The 22,969-nt window shown below is 40.1% G+C and overlaps 1 protein-coding gene across 1 annotated transcript in view; it reads left to right on the top strand.

Annotated features, from left to right (window-relative positions):
• Positions 1–22,969, top strand: part of LOC122755092 (proline-rich protein 36-like) — a 43,124-nt gene that overhangs the window by 8,343 nt on the left and 11,812 nt on the right. The window contains exon 22 of the mRNA XM_044003460.1: positions 119–268. Coding sequence (XP_043859395.1) covers positions 119–268 — 150 coding nt within the window. The remainder of the gene's footprint in view (positions 1–118; positions 269–22,969) is intronic.

Genomic DNA, 22,969 nt, shown 5'->3' with positions numbered 1-22,969 from the left:
CGGCTCGGCACGCCTCGGCACGCCCCTGCTCGGTTCGGCACGCCCCTGCTCGGCTCGGCACACCCCTGCTCGGCTCGGCACGCCCCGGCCCAACTTGGCACGCCCCACCGCGGCTCAGTGCGCCCCGGCCTGGCTCGGAGCGCCCCGGCTCGGCGCGCCCCAGCACGCTCCAGCTCGGCATGCCCCGGCACGCCCCGCCTCAGCGCGCCCCGGCTCGGCAGGCCTCGGCACACCCCGGCACGCCCCGCCTCAGCGCGCCCCGGCCCGGGTCAGCGCGCCCCGGCTCGGCACGCCCCTGCTCTGTTGGGCACGCCCCTGCTCGGTTCGGCACGCCCCGGCACGCCCCGCCTCAGTGCGCCCCGGCTCGGCAGGCCTCGGCACACCCCGGCACGTGCCGGGTCAGCGCGCCCCGGCCCGGGTCAGCGCGCCCCGGCTCGGCACGCCCCTGCTCTGTTGGGCACGCCCCTGCTCGGCTCGGCACGCCCTGGCACGCCCGGCACGGCCCGCCCTGGCTCGGCACGCCCCGGCCCGGCTCAGTGCGCCCCGGCCTGGCTCGGAGCGCCCCGGCTCTGCACGCCCCGGCTTGGTGCCCCCGGCCCGCCCCGCCCCACCGGGAAGGCCATTAATTAGGTAATTAGGGTCATAAAATGCTCAGGAAGAGAAGACTTTCACTAGGACCTGTTTTTACTTTGTAGGAAACTTTCCCATAGGGAAATTCTTATCTATCTGTGTGGCTAGCCTTCAACTGAGGGATGGGATCCTTTTTGTATTTTTTCTATGGCTCGGCGTGCCCCGGCTCAGCTCGCCCCGAGAGAGAGAGAGAGAGAGAGAGAGAGAGAGAGAGAGAGAGAGAGAGAGAGAGAGAGAGAGAGAGAGAGAGAGAGAGAGAGAGAGAGAGAGAGAGAGAGAGAGAGGAGAGAGAGGAGAGAGAGGAGAGAGAGGAGAGAGGAGAGAGGAGAGAGGAGAGAGGAGAGAGGGAGAACCGCTGCATTGCAATATGTTAACCTCCCTAGAAAACCAGGAATAGATACTAAGGAGGTACCCATTCATTAGTTCTATCATTGTACAAAAGGTATACATTAAGTTGATTGAGGAACTCCTCCAGTTAGGACATTCCCATGTTCAGATAATTGCCAGAGGCCTCTGAGCCCAACAATACCTACACCCAGAGAATTGGACAGTTGGAGAGTTCAGAGTCTATTGAAAAGGGTATTGAATGTTCATCTAGCCCAGCGTGTAAGGCTGGTGGTGGGGTAGAGGGAGATGAAGGAAAGTGACTCAATTGGCCTGGACTTCATTTACCTTTCTTTCCTTTGTGTATACCATCTACATGGAACATTTGGTCCAAAAGTGGCCTACCTTCCTTCAATATACTAATACCAATATAGCGGAGAGAATGTAATCTTGTAGGCCTGGGAGAAGGAGGGAGAGAACACAAGTAGAGTCATTCCCCTAGGATGATTTTGATAACATCAGTACTTTTAGAAAATGTTAAATAGTTCCCATGCCTATAATATACTCCCTCCTCCCCTCTGTCTCTTGGAATCCCATTTCCTTCAAAATTTAACTCAAAATACCTTCTATATGGAAGATTTCCAGACTCTACTAATTACTAATGCCTTTTCCCAAATTACCTTGTTTTTATTTTGAATAAATTTACATGCGTAAATATCTCCCCTGACAAAATGTAAGCATACATAGGGACTCTCTCACTGTTGCTTGTTTGTCACCAAAATAGTTCACTTATTAAATACTCGATGATCAATTAATTTGATTGAAGAGAGAGGCCATCAGATTGTACTGCCACTTCCATCAGAGTACTTAAGGGGTAAGAGTAAGGAAGAAGACTAATAATCTTTATCAAATATATACATGGTGAGGAGAAAGAACAGCAGTTGAGATGAAAAAGAGGGAGTGAAAAAGATATCCAATTAGAGGCCACAAAAGCAGTACAGTTAGCACTCCTGTCCTCCCTTTGCACTGTTACTATGATGGATCTGAGTGTTCAAAGAAATCTGTTAGTCTAGGGTCATGGCTTCTATTATCCCAGAATTCCCATATTGGTTGTACTAGAAAAAATGGAGGAAAAGATGAAGAATTCTTTTTTTTTTCCCAGATCCCGTCTATAGCTGCCTACTCATCTCAATTGAACAAACACTTATTGAGCCATCTCCCAACTCCTGGCATTTCACTGGCTGTCCCTTATGCATAGAATGCTCTTCTCATCTCTCCCTCTTGGATTCCCTGCCTTTCTTGAAATCCCACCTTCTACAGGAAGACTTTCCTGATCCCTTTTAATTCTAATGCCTTCTCTTAGTTGATCATTTCCCATTTATCTTGTACATAATCTATTTGTATATAGTTCTTTACATGTTGTCTCCCCTATTAGATCTGAACTCATTGAGATCAGAAATTTTTACCTTTCTTTTATCACCAGTACTTAGAACAGTGCCTGGTACATAGTAGGCACTTAAAAAGACTTACTGAGCATGCATTTTGTATAGTCTGCATATAGTGTCTATCCAAAGCAAACTAGTTGAGTTCACTTCTGATTTCTAATTCCTACGGACAAGCAATTAGCAACAGAAATTGGCCATGTAATATATAGCATGGTCTGTCCCCTAGTTCCCTGGACTATTCTGGTCAAATCAAGCTAGAGAAGTTCTTGTCTAGTTTCATGGGCCCCTCCAGGTCAGTCTTTAGGGACTGTAGACTACCAGTAGGTGTGTGCTAGTTAATGTTTAACCACCAGTTCTCCAAAGGAAAATACACACAGTCTCCATCACTTTGTCAAGTTTAGACAATCTACAAAATTAATCAAGCCAATTTCTGAGGGTTATATGTTCATACTGAAAATTTAACAATTGATTTTTTACAAGCTGGTTCTAACTGGCTCCAGCACACCCCTGGTCATAAATTTACATCCTTGTGGACCTGGTTACCCATCTCATATGTTGATACTTAAGTGTATCAACATTTTAAGTGTATGTAAGCCCCTTGACAAATTGATCCATTAGAGCTGTCTTGCAAAAGATCTTGGGGATTTTGATGATGTGAGATGACAGCCCAAAAGACCGATGCAGTCTTAGGCTTAAGAGCAGTGTCCAAAACACAGTAGTTGTTCCCTGCCCTGGTCAGACTAGATCTGAATTTTTGTATTAAGTCTGATTGCCTCATCTTCAGAAGCACATGAACCAATTGGACAGTGTGCAGGGAAGGGCAAGCAGGATGATAAGAGAACTGGGGACCATGCCATGCAATGATTGCCTGGAGATGAGAGAACTTCAAGGGAACAGATGTCTTCAATTAATTAAAAGACTATCATGTGGAAGACAGAGAAGAAATAAGACTGATTCTGCTTGGCCACTGAAGGCAGGACCAGAAGCAATGAGTGGAAAGTCAGTGAGACAGATTTCAATTGATATTAGAAAAAATTTCCTAATTAACAAAACTATACAAAAGAAGAATGGGCTGTCTTGGGAGGGTATAGAATCATCCTCAATAAAAAGCTCTTTAAGAAAAGGTTTGTTGAGGGGCAGCTAGGTGGCACAGTGGATAGAGCACTAGCCCTGAATTCAGGAGGACCTGAGTTCAAATCCGGCCTCAGACCCTTGACACTTACTAGCTGTGTGACCCTGGGCAAGTCACTTAACCCCAATTGCCTCACCCCCCCCCAAAAAAAGAAACAAAACAAAAAGTTTGTTGAATATTTCTTCAGGGGGATAATATAAAAGAGATTCTTGCTTAATTATGGGTCAGTCAGAGGCCCTTCCAACTTTCATTCTGTGAACCTGTGGCCTAACCCTGCCTTTATCTAAGATCCTAAATCTGACTGTTGGCAATCATGATCTAGATAATGTTTCCAAATACCTCCATATATTTAGGTCTTAAACTGTTAACTCCTTTACCATATAAGAGCACGTGTCAAGCTCATCCCATCCTTGTATAATGGAAGAGAACCCCAGAATTTGCCCCCCCCACTTTAAAGCTTCATGCTTTGGCCTTTGACACTTAAATGACCAACCTCAAGACGGGGAAGGCATATGTTCCTGTCTCTTCCTTTCAGCTTTTTATTAGCACTCTCTAAGATCTTCTCTCCCCAGGGATATTATTTGCCTTATTGTACATTTAACTCATTCTATTAGTTTTCCTTGAATATGAAATATATGGGAGAAGAAAATAAAACAAGCATAAAAGCTCAGACTTGCCTTGATTTTGTAACCTGTCTCAGCACTACACACTCAGGGGAATAGGAAGTCAGAAAACCAGTTGAAGCTGACAAGTCATTTCAGTCTTGTCCAATTCTTCATGACCCTATTTGGGTTTTTCTTGGCATATATATTAGAGTACTTTGTCATTTCTTTCTACAGCTTATTTTACAGATGAGGAAACTAAGTCAAAGAGGGTTAAGTGACTTGCCCAAGGTCACACAGATAGTCTCTCACACACACAGTCTGAAGCCAGATTTGAACTCAGGAAGATAATGCTCTCTGACTCCAGACCCAGCACTCTACACTGCACCACTGTCAAAGGATATATGTCATCTTTAGATACTAAAGCTATTTACCTCTTCAGGATAAAGGATACTCTTATAGCTGCTGGTATCCTCGGAGGTTTCTTCCCACTCTAACTATGTGATTTTGTGACCTTTCCCTGGCCTTGTGTGGTATCCTCCACCCCTGGAAAAAAAATTAACATGACCATCTATGCAGAGTTCTTTATTCCATTCCCAAAGACTTCACCTATGAAGTGCAGGCCCTGATAAATGGGAGATTATCAGAACAACTTTGGCTTAGTCATTGAGGAATTCATGGGGGGACAAATTTGGAAGTACTTTGATCTGGGCTAAGAACTTACACATCTCTTCCAGTTGGCCAGATTTTTTTTTCTGGCAGACAATACCAACTGGCACAAGGGTGGATAGCATGTTCCAACTACAGCTGGAACACATCTCCTTTCCCTGGGTGATAGCCAGCTATAACCAGAGGCTGGCGACTTCCATGAAGAGACACTTATAGTCAGCCTTAGAGTTCTGTACTTCATGGCTACAGCTCCTTGAGTTAAGATTCTGTACCTTCCCCTGAGGTCTTCCCCACAAAGGGTTATCCTTTAGGAACATGGGGAATGCTCTCAGCTGGTGGTAGAAGGCACTGACAGCCAGCAAAGGAGGTAATGTATGCCGAGGCAAAAGATCTCTGGAGGCAAAAAAACCATATGTTACCTAACAAAGAAATCCAGGAAATAAATTGGAGAAACTGGAAATGAAGAGTCAAAACACAGGGGAATCAAGGAAAATGGGATGAAGAAAAAGGGAAGAGAATGTCAGAACTGGAAGATTTGTTAGGCTGACCTTTCCTTCTCAGGGCTTTGGCCAGCAGGCACTCCTTATGAACTTGCACTGTGCCCATCCATCTGTACATCCAGGAATCCTCTGCCCCTGGGCTTGTGGTGAAGATCAGATACTGTCTAGCTAAATGCATGCTGTAGGGGGCAGCTAGGTTGAGCAGTAGATAAAGCACCAGTCCTGGATTCAGAAGGACCCGAGTTCAAATCCGGCCTCAGACACGACACGTACTAGCTATGTGACCCTGGGAAAGTCACTTAATCCTCATTGCCCCACCAAAAAAATAAAAAAATAAAAATAAAAAATAAATGCATGTTGTAATATGTAGTAGGTCAAAATAGTGTAAGGTTAAAAGCATAAGTTTAAAAAAGTGTTGCCTCCTGCATATGTGGTCTGATCAGGGCTCAGTGCAACAGAACTATCAGCTCCTGTTTTCTAGACTGTGTGCCTTAAACATCACCTTGACTTTCTTGGCCACTTTGTCAGATGGTGGACTTCTATTGAACTTTCAGTTCATTAAAACACCAAGGTCTCTTTTTTATCAACTGTTGTCTATTCCTATAGATTCCGGATAGTCACAAAACAATTCTAGGTGATGAATTTGTACAGGAGCCTATTGATAAAATTAAACAGAAGCACATGAGAAGGGGAACAATCCACCTCTCTGTCTGCTGTGATTTCAATGACACCTACCATTAATATAGTGCTTTTATAAGGTTGGTAATATGCTTGCCAGATATTACAGGCATACCTCATTTTATTGCACTTCATTTGATTGTGTTCCACAGATATTTCGATTTTTTACAAATTGAAGGTTTATGGCAACTGCACTCATCCTTTCCCCCAAAATCCTCCCCAATTTTTCACTTCCCAATTACTGTCAAGTAAACTATCATCCTGTAGATAAGGGGGGCCAGTTATTCCCAAGCCACAAGACATTCAAGCCAGCATATCTGAAGGAGCAAGGCACCCTGAAGGAGAAAGAGGAAGCAATATGTGCCAGGCAAGTCAAACAATCACTACCAACCTAACCACCATCTCTCTATAGAGCACAATGGAGAAAACCCAGTGCTCTAAACTGAAGAGCCTTAGGAATAACAGTGCTCTGAGCCACCAGAGCTACTTCCGTAGCTCCTGAAGCCATCATAAAGGGGGAAAATAATTATAGATAAGGCCTTACTTTCTTCACCACCAGAAGCAATAATTGCTGACCAATTGTCACTGAGCCACAGAAGCAGAAGAACCCTGGGAGAACCACCCCCTAGACTAGAATCCTGCTTCCAGTCTATCCCTCAATGACATCATCTGTGCAAACAACTCCTCTGGAGAAGAGGCCAATCGTCCCCACCAACTGCCAGCCACAGGGCAAGCAACACAACCTAGCTGAAGAAGCAAGGCATTCCGAAGGAAAGATAAATTAGGCTGTGCCAGGAAAATCCAAGCATTACCACTCTGACCTGACTCTGACCAATGGAGACAGCCCAGGAGTCTTGCTTTTAGTGCTGTAGCAACTGCTCCTGCAGGCAGATACTACAGCTCCAGCTTCTGAAGATGCCGAAAGAAAAGTTCTTGCCACCAAAGTCCTTGGCACTGTCAAATGGTTCACATGAGAATTTAATGATTTTTATCAGTGGAAATGGCATTAATGTAAAGGCATTATCATCAACTTTACCACTGAACCCTAAGGAACATGGAACCTTTCCATCTGACTTGTAGCTGAAATAGTTTTCACGTGTTGGCTCCTCCGTTTGAAGGTGAACCCCTCGAGATCAGGGACTAATATGATTTTTCTATTTGTGTCCCTAGCTCTTAGCACAGTGCTTTGTACATAGCAAACATTCAGTATATGCTGCTTTCTTTCTTCATTCATCCTCCCAGCCCTAAGTGTCATCCTTGACTCCTTGCTTTTTCTCAACACCACCCCCTCACACATAACCTATTTCCCGTCAATTTTAACTTCGAAACATTTGTCATGGGTGCATCATCTCTCCTCTGACACTGCCAGTAACCTGGTGCAGGCACTCATCACGTTGTGGCTGGACCGTTGCAATAGGCTTTTAGTTCATTTCCTTTTCTCCAGAATCTGGATACTCCAGTCCATAGCCCCTCACCCATCACAGTGAAATTCCTCAAATGCAGGTCTGACCATACCCGTCTACCCTCATTCAACAAACTGCAGTGACTCCTTATTAACTCCATGACTTAATATAAAATCCTCTTTTGGCCTTTCAGAGCCCCCCATATCTGGCCCCTTCCTATTTTTATAATCTTTTTAGGCCCGAGTCCCTTTCATATACTACTCTACAAACCATCAACACTGTCCTCCTTCTTGTTCCTTGTACTCTGTTCTCTGACTTCATTTTCACTGACTGCCACATATGCCTTCTCTTCTCCACCTCCTGAATTTCTTCGTCTCAGTTAAAATCCTGCCCCTGCAAAGTCCGTTCCAGTCCCCCTTAATTCTACTGCTGTCTCTCTGTCTCTAATTTATAATGTGTATATGTATATGTGTGTGTGTGTGTATGTGTGTGTATGTATACATATATCATATTTGTATGCTGTAGGGGAAAAAGTAAGCACCTATGAATAAACTATGTGTATATGTGTGTGTGTGTGTGTGTGTGTGTGTGTGTGTGTGTGTGTGTGTGTGTGTTCATTCATAGGTGCTTGCTTCTTTTCTTCCCCATTAGATTGTGAGCATCTTGAAAGCAGGGACTATTTTCTGCCCTTCTTTTTATCACCAAAGCTCAGCACACAGTGACAGGCACAGAGCAGATGTTTAATAAATGCTTGTTGATTTGACTTAACTTGAAAGAGGATAGGGTACTTGACCAGCTCATACAGCTGAATTTGAGAAGTATGTGGCAGAATATGAACTCAGGTCTTCCTCATGCCAAGTCCATCATTCTATGTATTGTGTTACTTTGTTGCTTCTCTGCCTCTAAACAGAGCAGGATGGGTCAGGTATTTAAGGAGGAGGTGTTGGTTGCGGGGGAGAACTATATGTTCTAAGGCCAATGCCTGATCCTTAAGGGAACTCACTTAAGGACATATAGTTAATAAATTAAGAGCCTTTCATACAGATCCTCACCTAGAGAAAGGGAGCAGTTTTTCTAATGATGCATCAGAAGAACACTTTGAAGCAGAGCTAAGGACATGCCTTTTCCATCACTGGCATATTCCCCTGGCAATCCTCACCACCTTGATCTCAGCTTTTGCAGTTCAAAACACATAAGATCAGGAATATCCAACACATGCTACTTCTCCAAGGGAACCCTGAGCATGAGAAACACATTCTAGTTGTCTGATCAGAAAATCAGACTGTAAATCTGAATGGGTGCAGGGAGGCATGGAGACAGAGAAAATTATTATTTTCCAGATATTAGTGTTTGAGAAGAAGTAGGGGAGCCTGAGGCACTAGAAGGATGATGTCTTCCACAGTAATAGGAATGGGAGGAGGGGCAAGAGGATTTAGGAAGAAAGACAATGATTTCTGTTTTGGACATATTGAGTTTATGATGTCTACTGGATATTCAGTTTAAAATATCTGAAAGGCAGTTGGAGATGGGAGATTGGATATCAGCAGAGATATTGAGGCAGGAAAGGAAGACCTGAGAGTAACCAAAATAAAAATGGGAATTGAACCCATGGGAGCTGATACAGCTGTTGTTATTAATATTATTATTATTTACATAATATATTTTAATCTAATTACATCAGCAATTTTGCTATACCTTCTTCACACCAGACTATGTCTCACATATTGTTTTCCTTTACTGTTTTTTTTTTGGGGGGGGGGTGTTGGGTTTTTGTTTTTTTTTGGCGTGGCAATGGGGGTTAAGTGACTTGCCCAGGGTCACACAGCTAGTAAGTGTCAAGTGTCTGAGGCCGGATTTGAACTCAGGTATTCCTGAATCCAGGGCCAGAGCTTTAACCACTGAGCCATCTAGCTGCCCCCAACTTTACTGTTAGTTAAGACATGAAAGCCTAATCCCTAGAGTCTATGTGCTAAGATTGTTTTTCCTATTCCTTTGCTAATTGTTTTAGTTTTAATTAAATATTTTACCTTTTAAATGCTTATTCCTTGTCCCATGTTTTGGACTGAGTTTAGATGACTTTAGAACTTCTTAGCTGAAATGGGGTAGGGGCTCAAGTCAAAAAAGATAATATCATAGTCCAATTTTGGTGTGTTGAGCTACACCAAAAGGAAGGGGCTGATTTTAAGTAAATAGATTTCATGAAAGACTGAAATTTGGGAAGCCATCTCCCTCCTTCCCTCCTCCTTTCTTCCCTTTTCCTTTCTCTCCACTCTTTTTCTTTCAAAATTTCTGGTCCTTTTAAAAAATCTTGCTGGGATAGAGTTCAATAGTGAGATTGCATCAATTTATATAATCAGGTGGAGATACAGGATAAATTGTCATCACATCTCATGCTTCTTGGAGGAGACTGTACTGCATACTTTTTTTCCTGTTTTTGTTTTTTTTCAGGGCGGTGGGAGTTAAGTGACTTGCCCAGGGTCACACAGCTAGTAAGTGTCAAGTGTCTGAGGCTGGATTTGAACTCAGGTCCTTCTGAATATAGGTCTAGTGCTCTATCCACTGTGCCACCTAGCTGGCCCTGTACTGCATTTTTTTTTAAAGACCTGGCAGGGGCAGCTAGATGGCGCAGTGGATAGAGCACCGGCCCTGGAGTCAGGAGTAGCTGAGTTCAAATCCAACCTCAGACACTTGACACTTACTAGCTGTGTGACCCTGGGCAAGTCACTTAACCCCAATTGCCTCACTAAAAAAAAAAAAAGACCTGGCAGGACTCTGACTCTGACACTCACTCTCCGTCTCCTCCCTCTCCCTCTCCCTCTCCCTCTCCCTCTGACTCTCTCTCCCTCTGACTCTCCCTTTCCCTCTGACTCTCTCCCCCCCCCACCTCGTCTGTGTGTGTGTGTCTGTCTCTCTCTGATTGAAGTCTTTGACAGTCTTCATGCTAAGTTAAGGAGTTTTGAAGCTCTTTTCCCCAATTGATTGGGAAAAAAAAGTCTGATGACAAAATTTTGAACCAGAGATGGTGAAAATCAATGTATACACAATTACCAATTTCTTAATTGTTTAAAATAAGAAAAGATGGTCTTTCTGTTTCTCCCCCTTTCATGTTAAGAATGAAGATTGTCTGTATAGATTCATCTGTGTAGTACCTAGGACTTTCTCAGACATGTTCCCCAGAGTAATAAGGCCGAGTGTCAGCTGGCGTTTTCAGATATAGCCCTTAGGTGTTATCTAAATTTCTGTGTGATCAAGGATTCTCCCTTCTGGCGATCACTAAGCACAGCCACAAGACAGGAGACCCATAAACATTATTATTGCTTACTCTGTTGCCATCACCTCCTTCCCAGAGAAACAGTACACTGACCAACCCCAAGGAATAACTATGGAAGGGAAGCTATAGAGCTTTCCCACTTAATAAAGGCTTCTATAAGCCATTCTTTCCTGGGGATCAGAATTTATAACTACCATTTGCATTGCATTTTAAAATTTGCAAAACACTTTTCCAAATGTGATCTTATTTGAGCTGTTAACCTGTAAATTAATGAAATAATCAATATAGGAGAAATAAGGTCTTTAATTGGGACAGAGGAACTATAGCTCTTGGTATAACAAAGCAAGATGCTTTGATCCCAAAGATGGGGGACTGAGGACAGGGTTTATAAGGAGTAACAGAAAAAAGGGAACTTGACACTTGACACTTACTAGCTCTGTGACCCTGGACAAGTCACTTAATCCCCATTGCCCTGAAATAAATAGATAGATAGATAGATAGATAGATAGATAGATAGATAGATAGATAGATAGATAGATAGATATAAAATTTTTAAATGTCACCCACTATTTTCTAACATTTTATTTTCAATGTCTTCAGGGTAGTGATTTGGCCTACCCTGTATCCATGAAAAGCTTTGTGTTGCAAAGCCTTTAATTCAGTTCAACCAACAAATGTTTATTAATTTCCTACCATGACCAGAGTAATACCCCTCTCCTCAAGCAGCTTACAATCTACCAGGCACTGGAAGAAGATATGAGATGTATATTGATAAGTAGAATATATGATGGGGACAAAGGATAGATCCAGCAACACATTCTAGGAAAATCCAAACATGGATTTTCAGCTCAGAAGATCAGACTAAACTTCATAGAAGAGGTGATACCTCAGTAGGAGATTGAAGGAAAAGAATTTTTAAATGGATTTTTATTAATGTCTTTTGTTTTTACTTCACCTAGATTTGCCCCCATTTTTCTCCCTCTCTTCCTCCTAGAGAGTCCTATAATAAATCATTTTAAAAGAAAATGGAAGAGAAAAAAATTCAACAAAATTGATGGATCCATCCAAAAAAATATGACAATATATGCAATGTTCTACACCATGGCCTCATCTCCTTTGCAAAGGTATAGGAAGAAATGTTTTTTCATACTTAAAAGAGAATTTCAACAGAGGAAGCAACACCCCCTGGGAGTTTATGCAGTCTTCCTTCCACTACCCATGCCTGGACATCTGGCTGCTAGCCTGAAGCCAGGTGTTTTCCCAATTTTCCAGTGGCTATCATCATATTCCCCCTTATGGTAGCTTTCCACTTCTGTTTTTAAATGAAAGTCTTGCATAAAATATCTCTGAATAGAACCTGATTTCCAAGACCTAGACAATTAACAAAAATTAGCAAAAGTCAGGACCCCAATAGATAAACAACTAAAGGATATAAACAAGCAGTTCTCAAAAGAATTGCAAACTATTAATAACTATATGAAAGAATGTTCCAAAGAATGCACCAATAAAAAGAAAAACAAATCAAAACAACCCTATAGTTTCAACTAACACCTAGAAAATTGGCAAAAATGATAAATGATAGGAATAATTAATATTAGATGGGTTGTGGGGAAATGGGCAAAATAATGCACTTATGGTAGAGCTGTGAATTGGTCCAACCATTCTGGAAATTAATTTGTAATTATGAAAAGGATGTGCCTAAAATTCCCTGACCCTGAGATTTCACTGCTAGGTGTATCATCCAAGGAAATCTATGGCAAAAAGGGCCTCATATGGAGCAAAATATTTATAGCTGCTCTTTTTTGGCAGCAAAAAACTAGAAATAGAATAAATGCTCTTAGATTGGGGAATTTCTAAAACAAATTCTAGTACACAAAAGTAATGAAATGTCATTTTGCCATAAGAAATTATAAGTTTGATGAATCCAGAAAAGCATGAAAGGACTAACATGAATTTATTCAAAATAAACAGAACTAGGAAGATAATATACATAATGACTACAACAGTATGAGTAAAGAAAACAGCAAAAATCAAAACTAAAAAAATTTTTAATTAAATAAAAATTAGATTAAATCAAATTAAAAATCAAATTTTAAAAATCAAAACTAAATGCTACAAAATTATAATGACCAAGATTAGCCAAAAAGGCTAGATGTGATAAGATCCTCCTACCACTTCTTTGCAGAGATGAGGAATCCAGAGTTTGGAACATTTCCTGTAATATCAGATTTTTTATATGTTGTTTAGTTTTGCAGAACTTTTTTCCTTCTTTTTAAAAAATTCTTTATTATAAAGTGATTAATAGAGTCAGATCTTTATATTAAAGAATTTAAAAAGAAGCCTACTATAATGGAAATATTTTACACTGTTCTCTGCTATCTAATAATAACATCTAATAATAACATAATAGTTGTAATTAGTGCAGGAGTTATTGTTATTCCCAATGGGGGGGGTGAGGATGGCTCATAGGCCTGTGGTTTCCTTAGTAAAAAATAGAATGATTATCTTCCCTCTTTCTATTTTGTGAGGATAGTTTGATGTTTAATTTCACAATGCTAGGAATGCATTCTGATCTGTATAAATGGAAGGGAATGTTGGAGTGAATTTTTTTCCCTATTTTTTTGTTATAATTCTTTTAGAATGTAACCTTATTGAATGTGAGCATCATGTGTCTGTGGCCAAGATCACACAGAGCTAAATAAAAAAGAGCTTGGTTGGCCTTTACTACAATTCTTCAAACTGGCCTCTATCAAAGAAAGAAAAAAATCATATTCCTCTAAATCTCTATGGAGAACAGCTGAAACATGAAACATTTATAGTAACTTTTATTCCCTAAGCAATATATTTTTAACCTATTATGCAGCACTTGAGCCATTTGAATTATGCTAACATATGTTTCATTGAAGTAAAAGAAACTTTGGGCTCTTCTTTAAGCACATATGGGGAAACCTGCCCATATGTGAAAAGCCAGACGAATGTTTCCATGTTAAAAGAGCTATTCAAGGCCATTCAAGACTAACAGTAGTGTCGACACTTTGAAAAAGACCTACTAATAAGATGAATGTCAAGTTATGTTGAAAACCTGAGTTAAGTTGAACTAAAAATACAATCAACTCAGATACTTAGAAGAGGCACTTGTGAGAAAGGCAGGCTTTAAGAGGTTTTCCACGTTGGGACTGGTGAGCAAAGGACAATGTAGGTTTTACTTAGAGAGGGCTTTGCTCCTTCCATATAGCTCCAACCAAAACAAATTACCCTTGAAATTTTTTAATGTGGTGGAATAGTTTTCTGCATTGAGACAGAGCCTATGTGAACAGACCTCTATATACAGGTCTGTCAGGAAAGGGCCTAAAATCAATGTCTTGTCTAGGGGGGAAAATGAGATCTAGACAGAAGTCGGCTTAGTTGCTCAGAAATGTAACTAAAACTCATTGAGTCCTTCTAGCACAGTAGTTCTCAAAGTTTTTGGTCTCAGAACCCCTTAACACTTAAAAGTTATCAAGGACTCCAAAGAGCTTCTATTTATGTGAGTCAAATGTTTATTGTAGTATGAAGAAAAACTAGCCTCACAGAGATATGCATTTGGAAAGGGGAGGAATATTTTCATAGGCAAATAACATCTTAATATTATTGTAAAAATAGTTTGGACCTCACAGACTCTTTGAAAGAGTCTCAAGAACCCCCAGGGTTTCACAGACAACATTGAGAACCCCTGTTCTAAGTTAGCAAAACAAAAGCAATAAAAAAACAAAATTTAAAAGCACAGTCTATATAGAGAGAGGTTTTAAATATAAAATAATGTTTTATATATTTATATATTTATATTTATATGATCATTTAGTATTTATATATTTGTGTTATATTTGATTTAATTATTTAATGATATATTTGATTTAATATTATATTTCTAAAACTTTTAAGATTTTAAAAAATAATTTAACAACTTTTCCCAGGTTGCATTACTACTATTAAATATCCATTCTGTCCAGGAATGGGGTGAATCATACTGATGATTAGAGACAATTAACAGGGTCAAGGAAAAGAACTATTCTGAAGAAAAGTAGAAAGGTAAACAGAATGCTACATAATAATTAGATATAGCATAAATATTCAATTAATAATTTATTTAATCATACATTTGAAAAATATTTTATGTTCACATTTTTTTTTAATTTTTAATTTATGGAATAAAGCAAGCATTTCCATAGCATAGTATAATAAAAAGATTGCATATAAACTGCAAATCTATTATGTACAGCTTGCTATTCTTTTAAAATGTATAATAAAGTTATCATGTAAATTTCTTTTTTTCTCTTTTTTCCCTTCCTCCCCCCTTCTTAGAGATGGCTACCATTAGGCACAAATGTATGTGATGTATGCTTGTATGCATGTATGTATGTATGTATATATGTAAAATCATTCTATACATACTTCTATTTATCAGTTCTTTCTCTGGATGCTGATGACATCTTCCTTCATATGTCCTTTGTAGTTAATTTGGGCATTTATAATAGTCAAAATGACTTATTCATTCAAAGTTGTTCTTAAAATAATATTGATATTACTGTTGGTAGAATTGTGAACTGATACAAACCATTTTGGAGAGCAATCTGGAGTTATATCCAAAGAGTTATTAAATTGCCTATATCCTTTGACCCAGCAGTACCACTACTAGGTCTATTTCCAAATATGATTAGGGTAAAAGGAAAAGAACCTATATGTTCTAAAATGTTTATAGCAGCTTTCTTTGTTGTGGCAAAGAACTGGAAATTGAGGGGATGTCCATCAATTGGAGAATGGCTAAACAAGTTGTGGTATATGATTGTGATGAAATAATACTACTGTGGTATAAGAAATTATGTCAATGATCTCAGAAAGATATGTTATCTCATTTGACCTTCATAGATGGTAAAACTGAGGCCAAGAGAGGTTAAGTTACTTGCCCAGGTTTAGGATTTGTACTTAGATTTTCTGAGCTGCCTATATAAAGTAATAGAGCAAATAAAGCTACAGGGAAAGGCAGAAATCAGGAAGGAATTCATATAGCAATGGGCCATGGCCTTGTCATGTGTGTCTATAAAGGGGAATAGAAAGCAGAAAGAATTAGCATATGTTTCACATGATGGTTTTGCCTGAAATAAATTATTTTTCTACTCACAATATGTTAGTTATACCCCCTTAATCCAGCATTAACTTCAATGTAAACTTGGACAATTATTTCAGTTTCCCCATGATTTCTAGTAATTAAAACTCTTAGAAAATCTCACAAAATGTGTCTTAAATAGAAAGAGTAGTTGGGGTAGAAGCTATGCAAGGGGGCTCTGTTTCTCTATAGGCCTAAGAGAAGGAACCTCAAATTTAGATAGATAGATAGATAATGGATATGGATTGATAAATAAAAAGTGACAATATGACAGAAAGGGGAAGAAGGAGAACAGGTAGATTTATACCTGGAAACCATAAAAAGGGAATCAAAAACAGTTATTTTTGACAGACTTCTGACACCAGAGTGAACTTCAGAGTATGGGTACTGGCTGTCTAAGTCCCTAACAAGAGGACTTACCATGGCAACTAATTCTGAAGGGGAAAAATCCTAATTTTAAAATCTCATAGATCCAAATAGAGTTGGACTTAGATGTACGCAGTCTAAAATACAGCCATGATCTATGTATTCCTTATGAGATTAGGTTCCAGCTACCTTGTATATATTTTATATGTACATAGTTGTTTGCATATTGTATCCTCAATTTAAAATTAGTTTCTTGAGGGCAGGGAATCCCCAGCATTTAGCACAGTACCTTGCACATTGTTAGCACTTAATAAATGATTGTTGACTGACTATATGGCTGTCTATGAAATCTAATGGATATGGCAAGGAATAAGTAAAATCAAAAATTATCTTTCCTACCTTTCCTACTGAGAGGTCAAACCAAAGTTCCTTTGAGGGGCATGTTAGTAAATTAAAACAGAAATTGTGGAAGATACTAAAATATATATTTAGAAGATGAAGGGTGCCAAGTGATAGGACTCATATCAGCCCTCGTCCCCCAGTGTTTGACAATATTATGTTACTTTTGAAATGATTATTTGTGCCTCTGAGCACTGGAAATATTTTCTTCCTGTTTATAAATATGTCAAGTATTCCCGTCTGTTACTGAGTTCTTGTACAGCTGTTAAGCTAGAATCAGTTTCAGAAAATGGCACTACAGGGTGAAACGGCCTGTTTTCAGACTTTATCAGCCATCTGGAGTTTCAAGCTGCTTTGCTGCCCTAGAATCCCATTAATAAGTTTTGTTTTGTTGTTTGTTGTTGCTGTTGTTGCAAAGCCTTATACAATGGAAATGATAGATAGATTGATGATAGAAATGTCCTACCTAGAAATATACATATTTTATGTACATGTCTATGTGTGTATATGTATACATAAACTGATTGACCTAGAACAAACAGTTAATTGTCTTTAGAATCTAGCACTGTAACTAAAGAGGTCTAAATACTTGCAACAGGAATGAGTGAATAGAATATGGAATGACCATCCAACCCTCTTTCAGCTAGTAAAATAAGAATTCATGGAGGTTATTTCAGGAACTTAAATACAGACACCATGATCAAGAGAAATTTGTGGGTAGTACCTGGCTGCAATACCATCCTTCTCTATTTTATTCCATTCTTTCATTCTAGATCAACTAGGGGACTTCTATAGGAAGCTCCCGGGTGAGGATTTCCTTTTTCACAAAGTTAGACCTATTGGTTCTAGACAGAAGAAAAAAACTTGAATTCTCCTCGCTAGCTCCATGGGGGTGGGACAGATAACCCTTCTAGTTCAGGTGAGTTTGTGATGATAAAACCTTTCCCAGATAGGTGACACATTGGAATGGCAGCTACCTGACACCCTAACCTATCAACCTCTGGAGAAATATGTTCAAGAGTTCCAGATGTGACAGATAAGTATAAAAGCCCACCATGTCTGTTGTTTATTGATCTTTAAAAATTGACTCAGTAGAATAAAATGCAGCCTTGAAGACTTTCCTCAGACAAGAAGTTTCCAAAGCATATCTTAAAAATGTATATGACTCTGTGATGGTAGTATCATAGATGCAATGACATTGATTACTTTGTTCACTTATCTGGTAATAATTGTTACGAAGCAAGGATTGGAAAAGGGAGACATATTCATTTCTGGTGCTTACTTGTGCCATGGGAGATACTCTATTCAGAGTCCAAACAAAAGAAGGCTTCCCCGTTTGAAGGAGAGACTGTCCAAATGCTCTTTTTTGCGGATTATATTATATGGAATCCCAGAACACCACAAAGTCTGAAATCCAGAGCAGCACAAAATAAATTGCTCCAGCCACACACATTGCAACAATAAATGGATATGTGAGGCAGCTAGGTGGTGCAGTGGATAAAGCACCAGCCCTGGATTCAGGAGGACCTGAGTTCAAATCCAACCTCAGACACTTGATGTTTACTAGCTGTGTGACCTTGGGCAAGCCACTTAACCCTCATTGCCCCACACACAAAAAATGGATATAAAATACAAATTACCCAAACTATGACATGCTTTATCTGATCCTAATCTTTCATCATGCCCTTTTTCCTTGTGCCTTAAGGCTCCTAACCCTGTTCTCCATCAACACTCTGATCTCAATTCCCTCTACCCCTCAATCTTTTCTTAAGTCATCACTTCTTCAATAACTGCACTCTTCTTTTTTCTCTATCTTTACATCCTGGTGAACCGAGGCAATTCTGCACTATCCTCCACACTCAAGTCTCTTGCATTTTTGTCCTATCATCAATCATGCCTTGCCAAACCTTAGCCCTGGATTACTTCCATCATCCACCAATGAAACCATGCTCCTTGGATGACAGAAAGGTAAAGAGGTTATAGTTAAAAGGGGGCTCATTCAATTCAAGATACTGAAGGCAAATCCAAGCCTACATAGCATCTAGAACTAGAATATGGCTTACATTCACAGGTGGGAAAATAGTGGAACATGGAGAGACAGTGAAGATCGGTGGACTCAATTTCATAATCCCACATCAGGATGAAGAGATGAAGGTAGAGTCAATCTGCTGGGAAAGAGAGAAGCAAAGACTATTTGGGCAGCTTTGACAGAAAACAGAAACACTGAAGGACAATGGAATCCTTTCCACTAATGGAGGAAAAGTAACTTTGGTCACTCTACATCAAATTTCTCACTTTCTTCTACCTCTTCCTTTTTTCCTTCTTTTTCATGCCTAGCCCTTAGGGTTCCCAGTGCCACCTAAGGGCATTTATTACTCTACTCTACTGGGGTAGTGGGAACAGAGAGGAAATGCAGTTATTATTCTTTCAGTTTTTATCTCTAGCATTTCTTAAAGTACCATACACATTTTGGGGTCCAGATCTGTGGCCTTCTTGGTGTTGGAAACCGTGAGGGAAAATACCTCTCCCAATGCATCAATAACTTCTCTGTAATGTATAGTCTTAGAAAGTTGTCTGGAGCAACAAAGTTTATAGTGGCTTCCCCGAGTTCACTGACCAGTATGTATCCATGTTGGGACTTGAACCCAGGATTTCCTGACTGAAAGACCATCGTTCCATCCATTATTCCAATCTGATCCTCGCCTTAAATATAACACTCACTAAATAAATATCTGTTGTTTTGAACTAGATTCTTGACATAGTAAATAGAACCGCTGTGGTCTACTAATCTGTAATATCAGACGAATCTCCTACACCTTGTCATCTTCTAGGCAGAACCACTCCTATTCTGGGCCTCCCTGTGCACTCTTCTCTCCTACTCCTGGGACATGGAAGTAGTACTAACTTCTTTTAGTCAACAGCAGTGTTATCTTCTTTCAATGGAACAGCAGCTCTAAGCCTAGGGTCTGCTGCTTTTTGGGTCCATTCCCTTAGCTGGGAAATAATCTATTTGAGTGATAAGCCAAAGAATTGCAAAGTTCCTCAGATATACAATTTAGACTCTGAGAAATTTCCATCTCTCAAGCTGTCGATGGTGCAAGCCCCTCAAGAAGTTCACTTAACAGAAAGATTCTGTTTCTTTGTCTCCAATGAGCACCCAGAAGTTACAAAGCTCTCCTCCAATCAAAACAGATCCCAGATCAACTTCAGGGCTTATACGTCCTCAGTCAGCTCTCAAGCCGTAAATGTTGCTAAAGAAAAATACAAATTAGCTCAGCTAGCTCTTCACAATGAGTTATTATACAATAGTCCCAAAGCAGTTCTTTGAATTATAGTTTCTCAGAATCTTTCTCAGTTATAACCCCTGAAGACAATCATATGTAAATGAACTGATGTTCAGCAATAACTTGCAGCCATCCTTACCTCTAGCCAGTAACTAGAGTATTTTGGGGGGCATGCTTAGGCTGAGGTACTTTCCAGCAGTATTTGTCTTTCTTCAAACATTTGTATCTGTTGATCTTCTAATTGCTTTTAGCTGCCATTCACACAAATGTAGTTTTCTGCCCCCCCCCCTTTTTTGCGGGGCAAAGTGTAAAGGGGTAAGTGATTTTCCCAGGGTCATACAGCTAGTAAGTGTCAAGTGTCTGAGGTCAGATTTGAACTCAGGTCCTCCTGAATACAGAGCCAGTGCTTTATCCACTGCACCACCTAGCTTCCCTTTACCCCCTTTTAGTAAATAAAATGTCCACATTCTAAAGGACTTCTTGCACCACTCTGTGAAGGCACTGGAGACAAAAATTAAACAGTCCCTATGCCCAACGGGCTAACATTCTACAAAGGGAAATAACATGTATACATATAAGTACATACAAAACTAATACCAGGTAATTTTGAATTGAGGTACTAGTAGTTGAGAGGATCTAGGAATTGCTTTCTGAACTAAACTTTGAAGGGAATACCTTCTTTGAAGGGAATACATGTTTAGCTTTACTTTAGAGTGCATTGGCTAACACACCTTTCATATCAGTTTGATTGTAGTTCTGATCATTTTAAGGAATTATAGTTGCTATGTGTCCCTATCATTATAATTCTAACTGAATAAGTAGTGACCTGGTTACATAGCAGGGAGAAAAGAAGGAAAGAAGGAAGGGAGGGAGGGAGGGAGGGAGGAACCCAATGCACTTATTTTGTGAAAGGAAACTTGAATTGCCCAGGTGAAGCAATTTGTCCAAAGTTGCACAAAGTGACAAAGACAAGCTTCAAATCCAGGTCTTATGGTTCCAAAAACATTGTAATACTATGTACTAATCATATAACAATTTCATTCCATCAATCTCTTGTTCACATAGGATGCAACAACTGTTTTAAAATAATTATTAAAAATCAACTAAGAATTATTAATAACTAACTGAGTAATTGTGACAGGTGTCTTAAGTAGTGGGCATTAGAGCCCGTACTTGGCTTATTTTCCATATTGTGACATTATAAACCTCAGCAGGCTGCCTCATTAGTTAACCATCTAAGGGTGTGTATTATATAATTTGGCCACCAGATGGCTCTCATAGAACCCTTGAGTAACCTACTCCCCTATTCTTTTTCTTTTCTTTTTTTTTTGGGGGGGGGGGGGGTGAGGCAGGCAATGGGGGTTAAATGACTTGCCCAGGGTCACACAGCTAGTAAGTGTCAAGTCTCTGAGGCCAGAATCCAGAGCTGGTGCTTTATCCACTGAGCCATCTAACTGCCCCCCTATTCCCCTATTCTTAAAGCTCACTCTCTCCAAAATCAGGGCATAGAGAAAGAGTTTGCCTCCAGTGAAGAGAAACTGGCCCATCCCAATAAAAGTATAGAGACATGATCTGAAATGTGCCCCTAAAATTACCCAAAATACAAAATCCTTTTCATGTTCAGTCTTTGAGCCTTCATCCAATGGTATTGATTTTTCCCTCCTCATAATGGATACCCCACCACCCACCCCCAAGATTTGCAATTTATTGACACAATCAAAAAGCATATAAACCCAAAAGAGTAAAAGAAAAGGCAAATTACAGCTTGGATCAGCTGCCCCACCCCTCTTCCCATCTGTTGTGTGGAGGAAAAGGAGGAACAGAGAAAGTGAAAGGATTTGGAAAGTTTTAGAAGTGAGAGACATCCTTATCAAGGCTTTGAGGGACCACAGATAGAGGCCTAGAGAAAATAGTCTCTCAACTGTCAGTGTTTGGTCGGAGAACTGAGGAAAAGAGGAAGTAAGACAGGTTATCAGGACACTATTCAGGTGCAGAGGCTTCGAAGTACCCCAGGAAGCCTGAAGGAAGGAGTGCAGCACCCAACCAGAGCTGGTTCTGACTACCCAAAACTCAGTTTGGGAAGAAACTTAGGCTGGTGAAACATGAATGGCCTAGTGCAGGAGAAGGTGGAGGCACTTTAAGATCTATCCCCAAGGAATCCATAATCAGAATCAGGAAGTGAGTGATGAGGAAAACAGGGGCAGGGGAGTAGGAAAAGACTGAAAGTATCAAAGATTTCAAAAGAAAACTGAAAGACCTTGAACATAAACAGATAAATCAACAGGAAAAATTGTAATAACAGAAGGAAAGGTGGCCTCCAGATATAGTAAATGAGTTCAGGCTTCTGTGAATAAATACTGAAAAATAAAGGAAAATGATCTAATCCTTGATGAAACAATTTGAAATCATGAAACGACAACATGCTGTTCCTAAGTGGTTAAAAAGAGAAATGAGAATTACGAGAGTAGAATTTATGTCCTGTGCACCAAATTAGTAAGCAAGTCATAGTTTAAAAGGAAGAAGAGGGGGCAGCTAGGTGGCACAGTGGATAAAGCACTCATCCTGCATTCGGGAGGACCTGAGTTCAAATCCAGCCTCAGACACTTGACACTTGCCAGCTGTGTGACCCTGGGCAAGTCACTTAATCCTCATTGCCCTGCCCAAAAACAAAATAAAACAAAAGTATACTAAAAGGAAGAAGAAAGGAAAGAGGATCACTCCATGTCTCAATTTTTCCTAGTGTGTTTACTTATAAGAACAACTCTCTGAGCTCCAGGGTACTGATGGAGGTGAGGGGGCAAAAGATCGTGCCCTTCCCCACAAAGGGCAGTCCATGTGTGCATGGCCTCTAAGACAATCCTATGTCTGAGCGAGAGTTACCTCCTGTTTTTGTATCTTGTCAGACTGAAAGTTTGGAGGACCACAGGTTCAGTCACCAGAATCCATACCAGAGCTTGTCTGCAGCTGAGTAAAGTCCTGAGTAGTAGCCTATTTGGCTCAGCCCAGCACTGCATCATTTTGGTAACTTAGATGCTGTGTCCTTCAGCAAAGAAATTATTCTGTCTAATCACAATGCCCAATTCAGAAGTGAACTTTATGGGGTGAATGCTTTATAGCAATAGT

Source organism: Dromiciops gliroides, chromosome 4 (genome assembly GCF_019393635.1).
Source record: "Dromiciops gliroides isolate mDroGli1 chromosome 4, mDroGli1.pri, whole genome shotgun sequence".
NCBI classification, from domain to species: Eukaryota; Metazoa; Chordata; class Mammalia; order Microbiotheria; family Microbiotheriidae; genus Dromiciops; species Dromiciops gliroides.
This window is presented reverse-complemented; position numbering and strand designations above follow the sequence as displayed.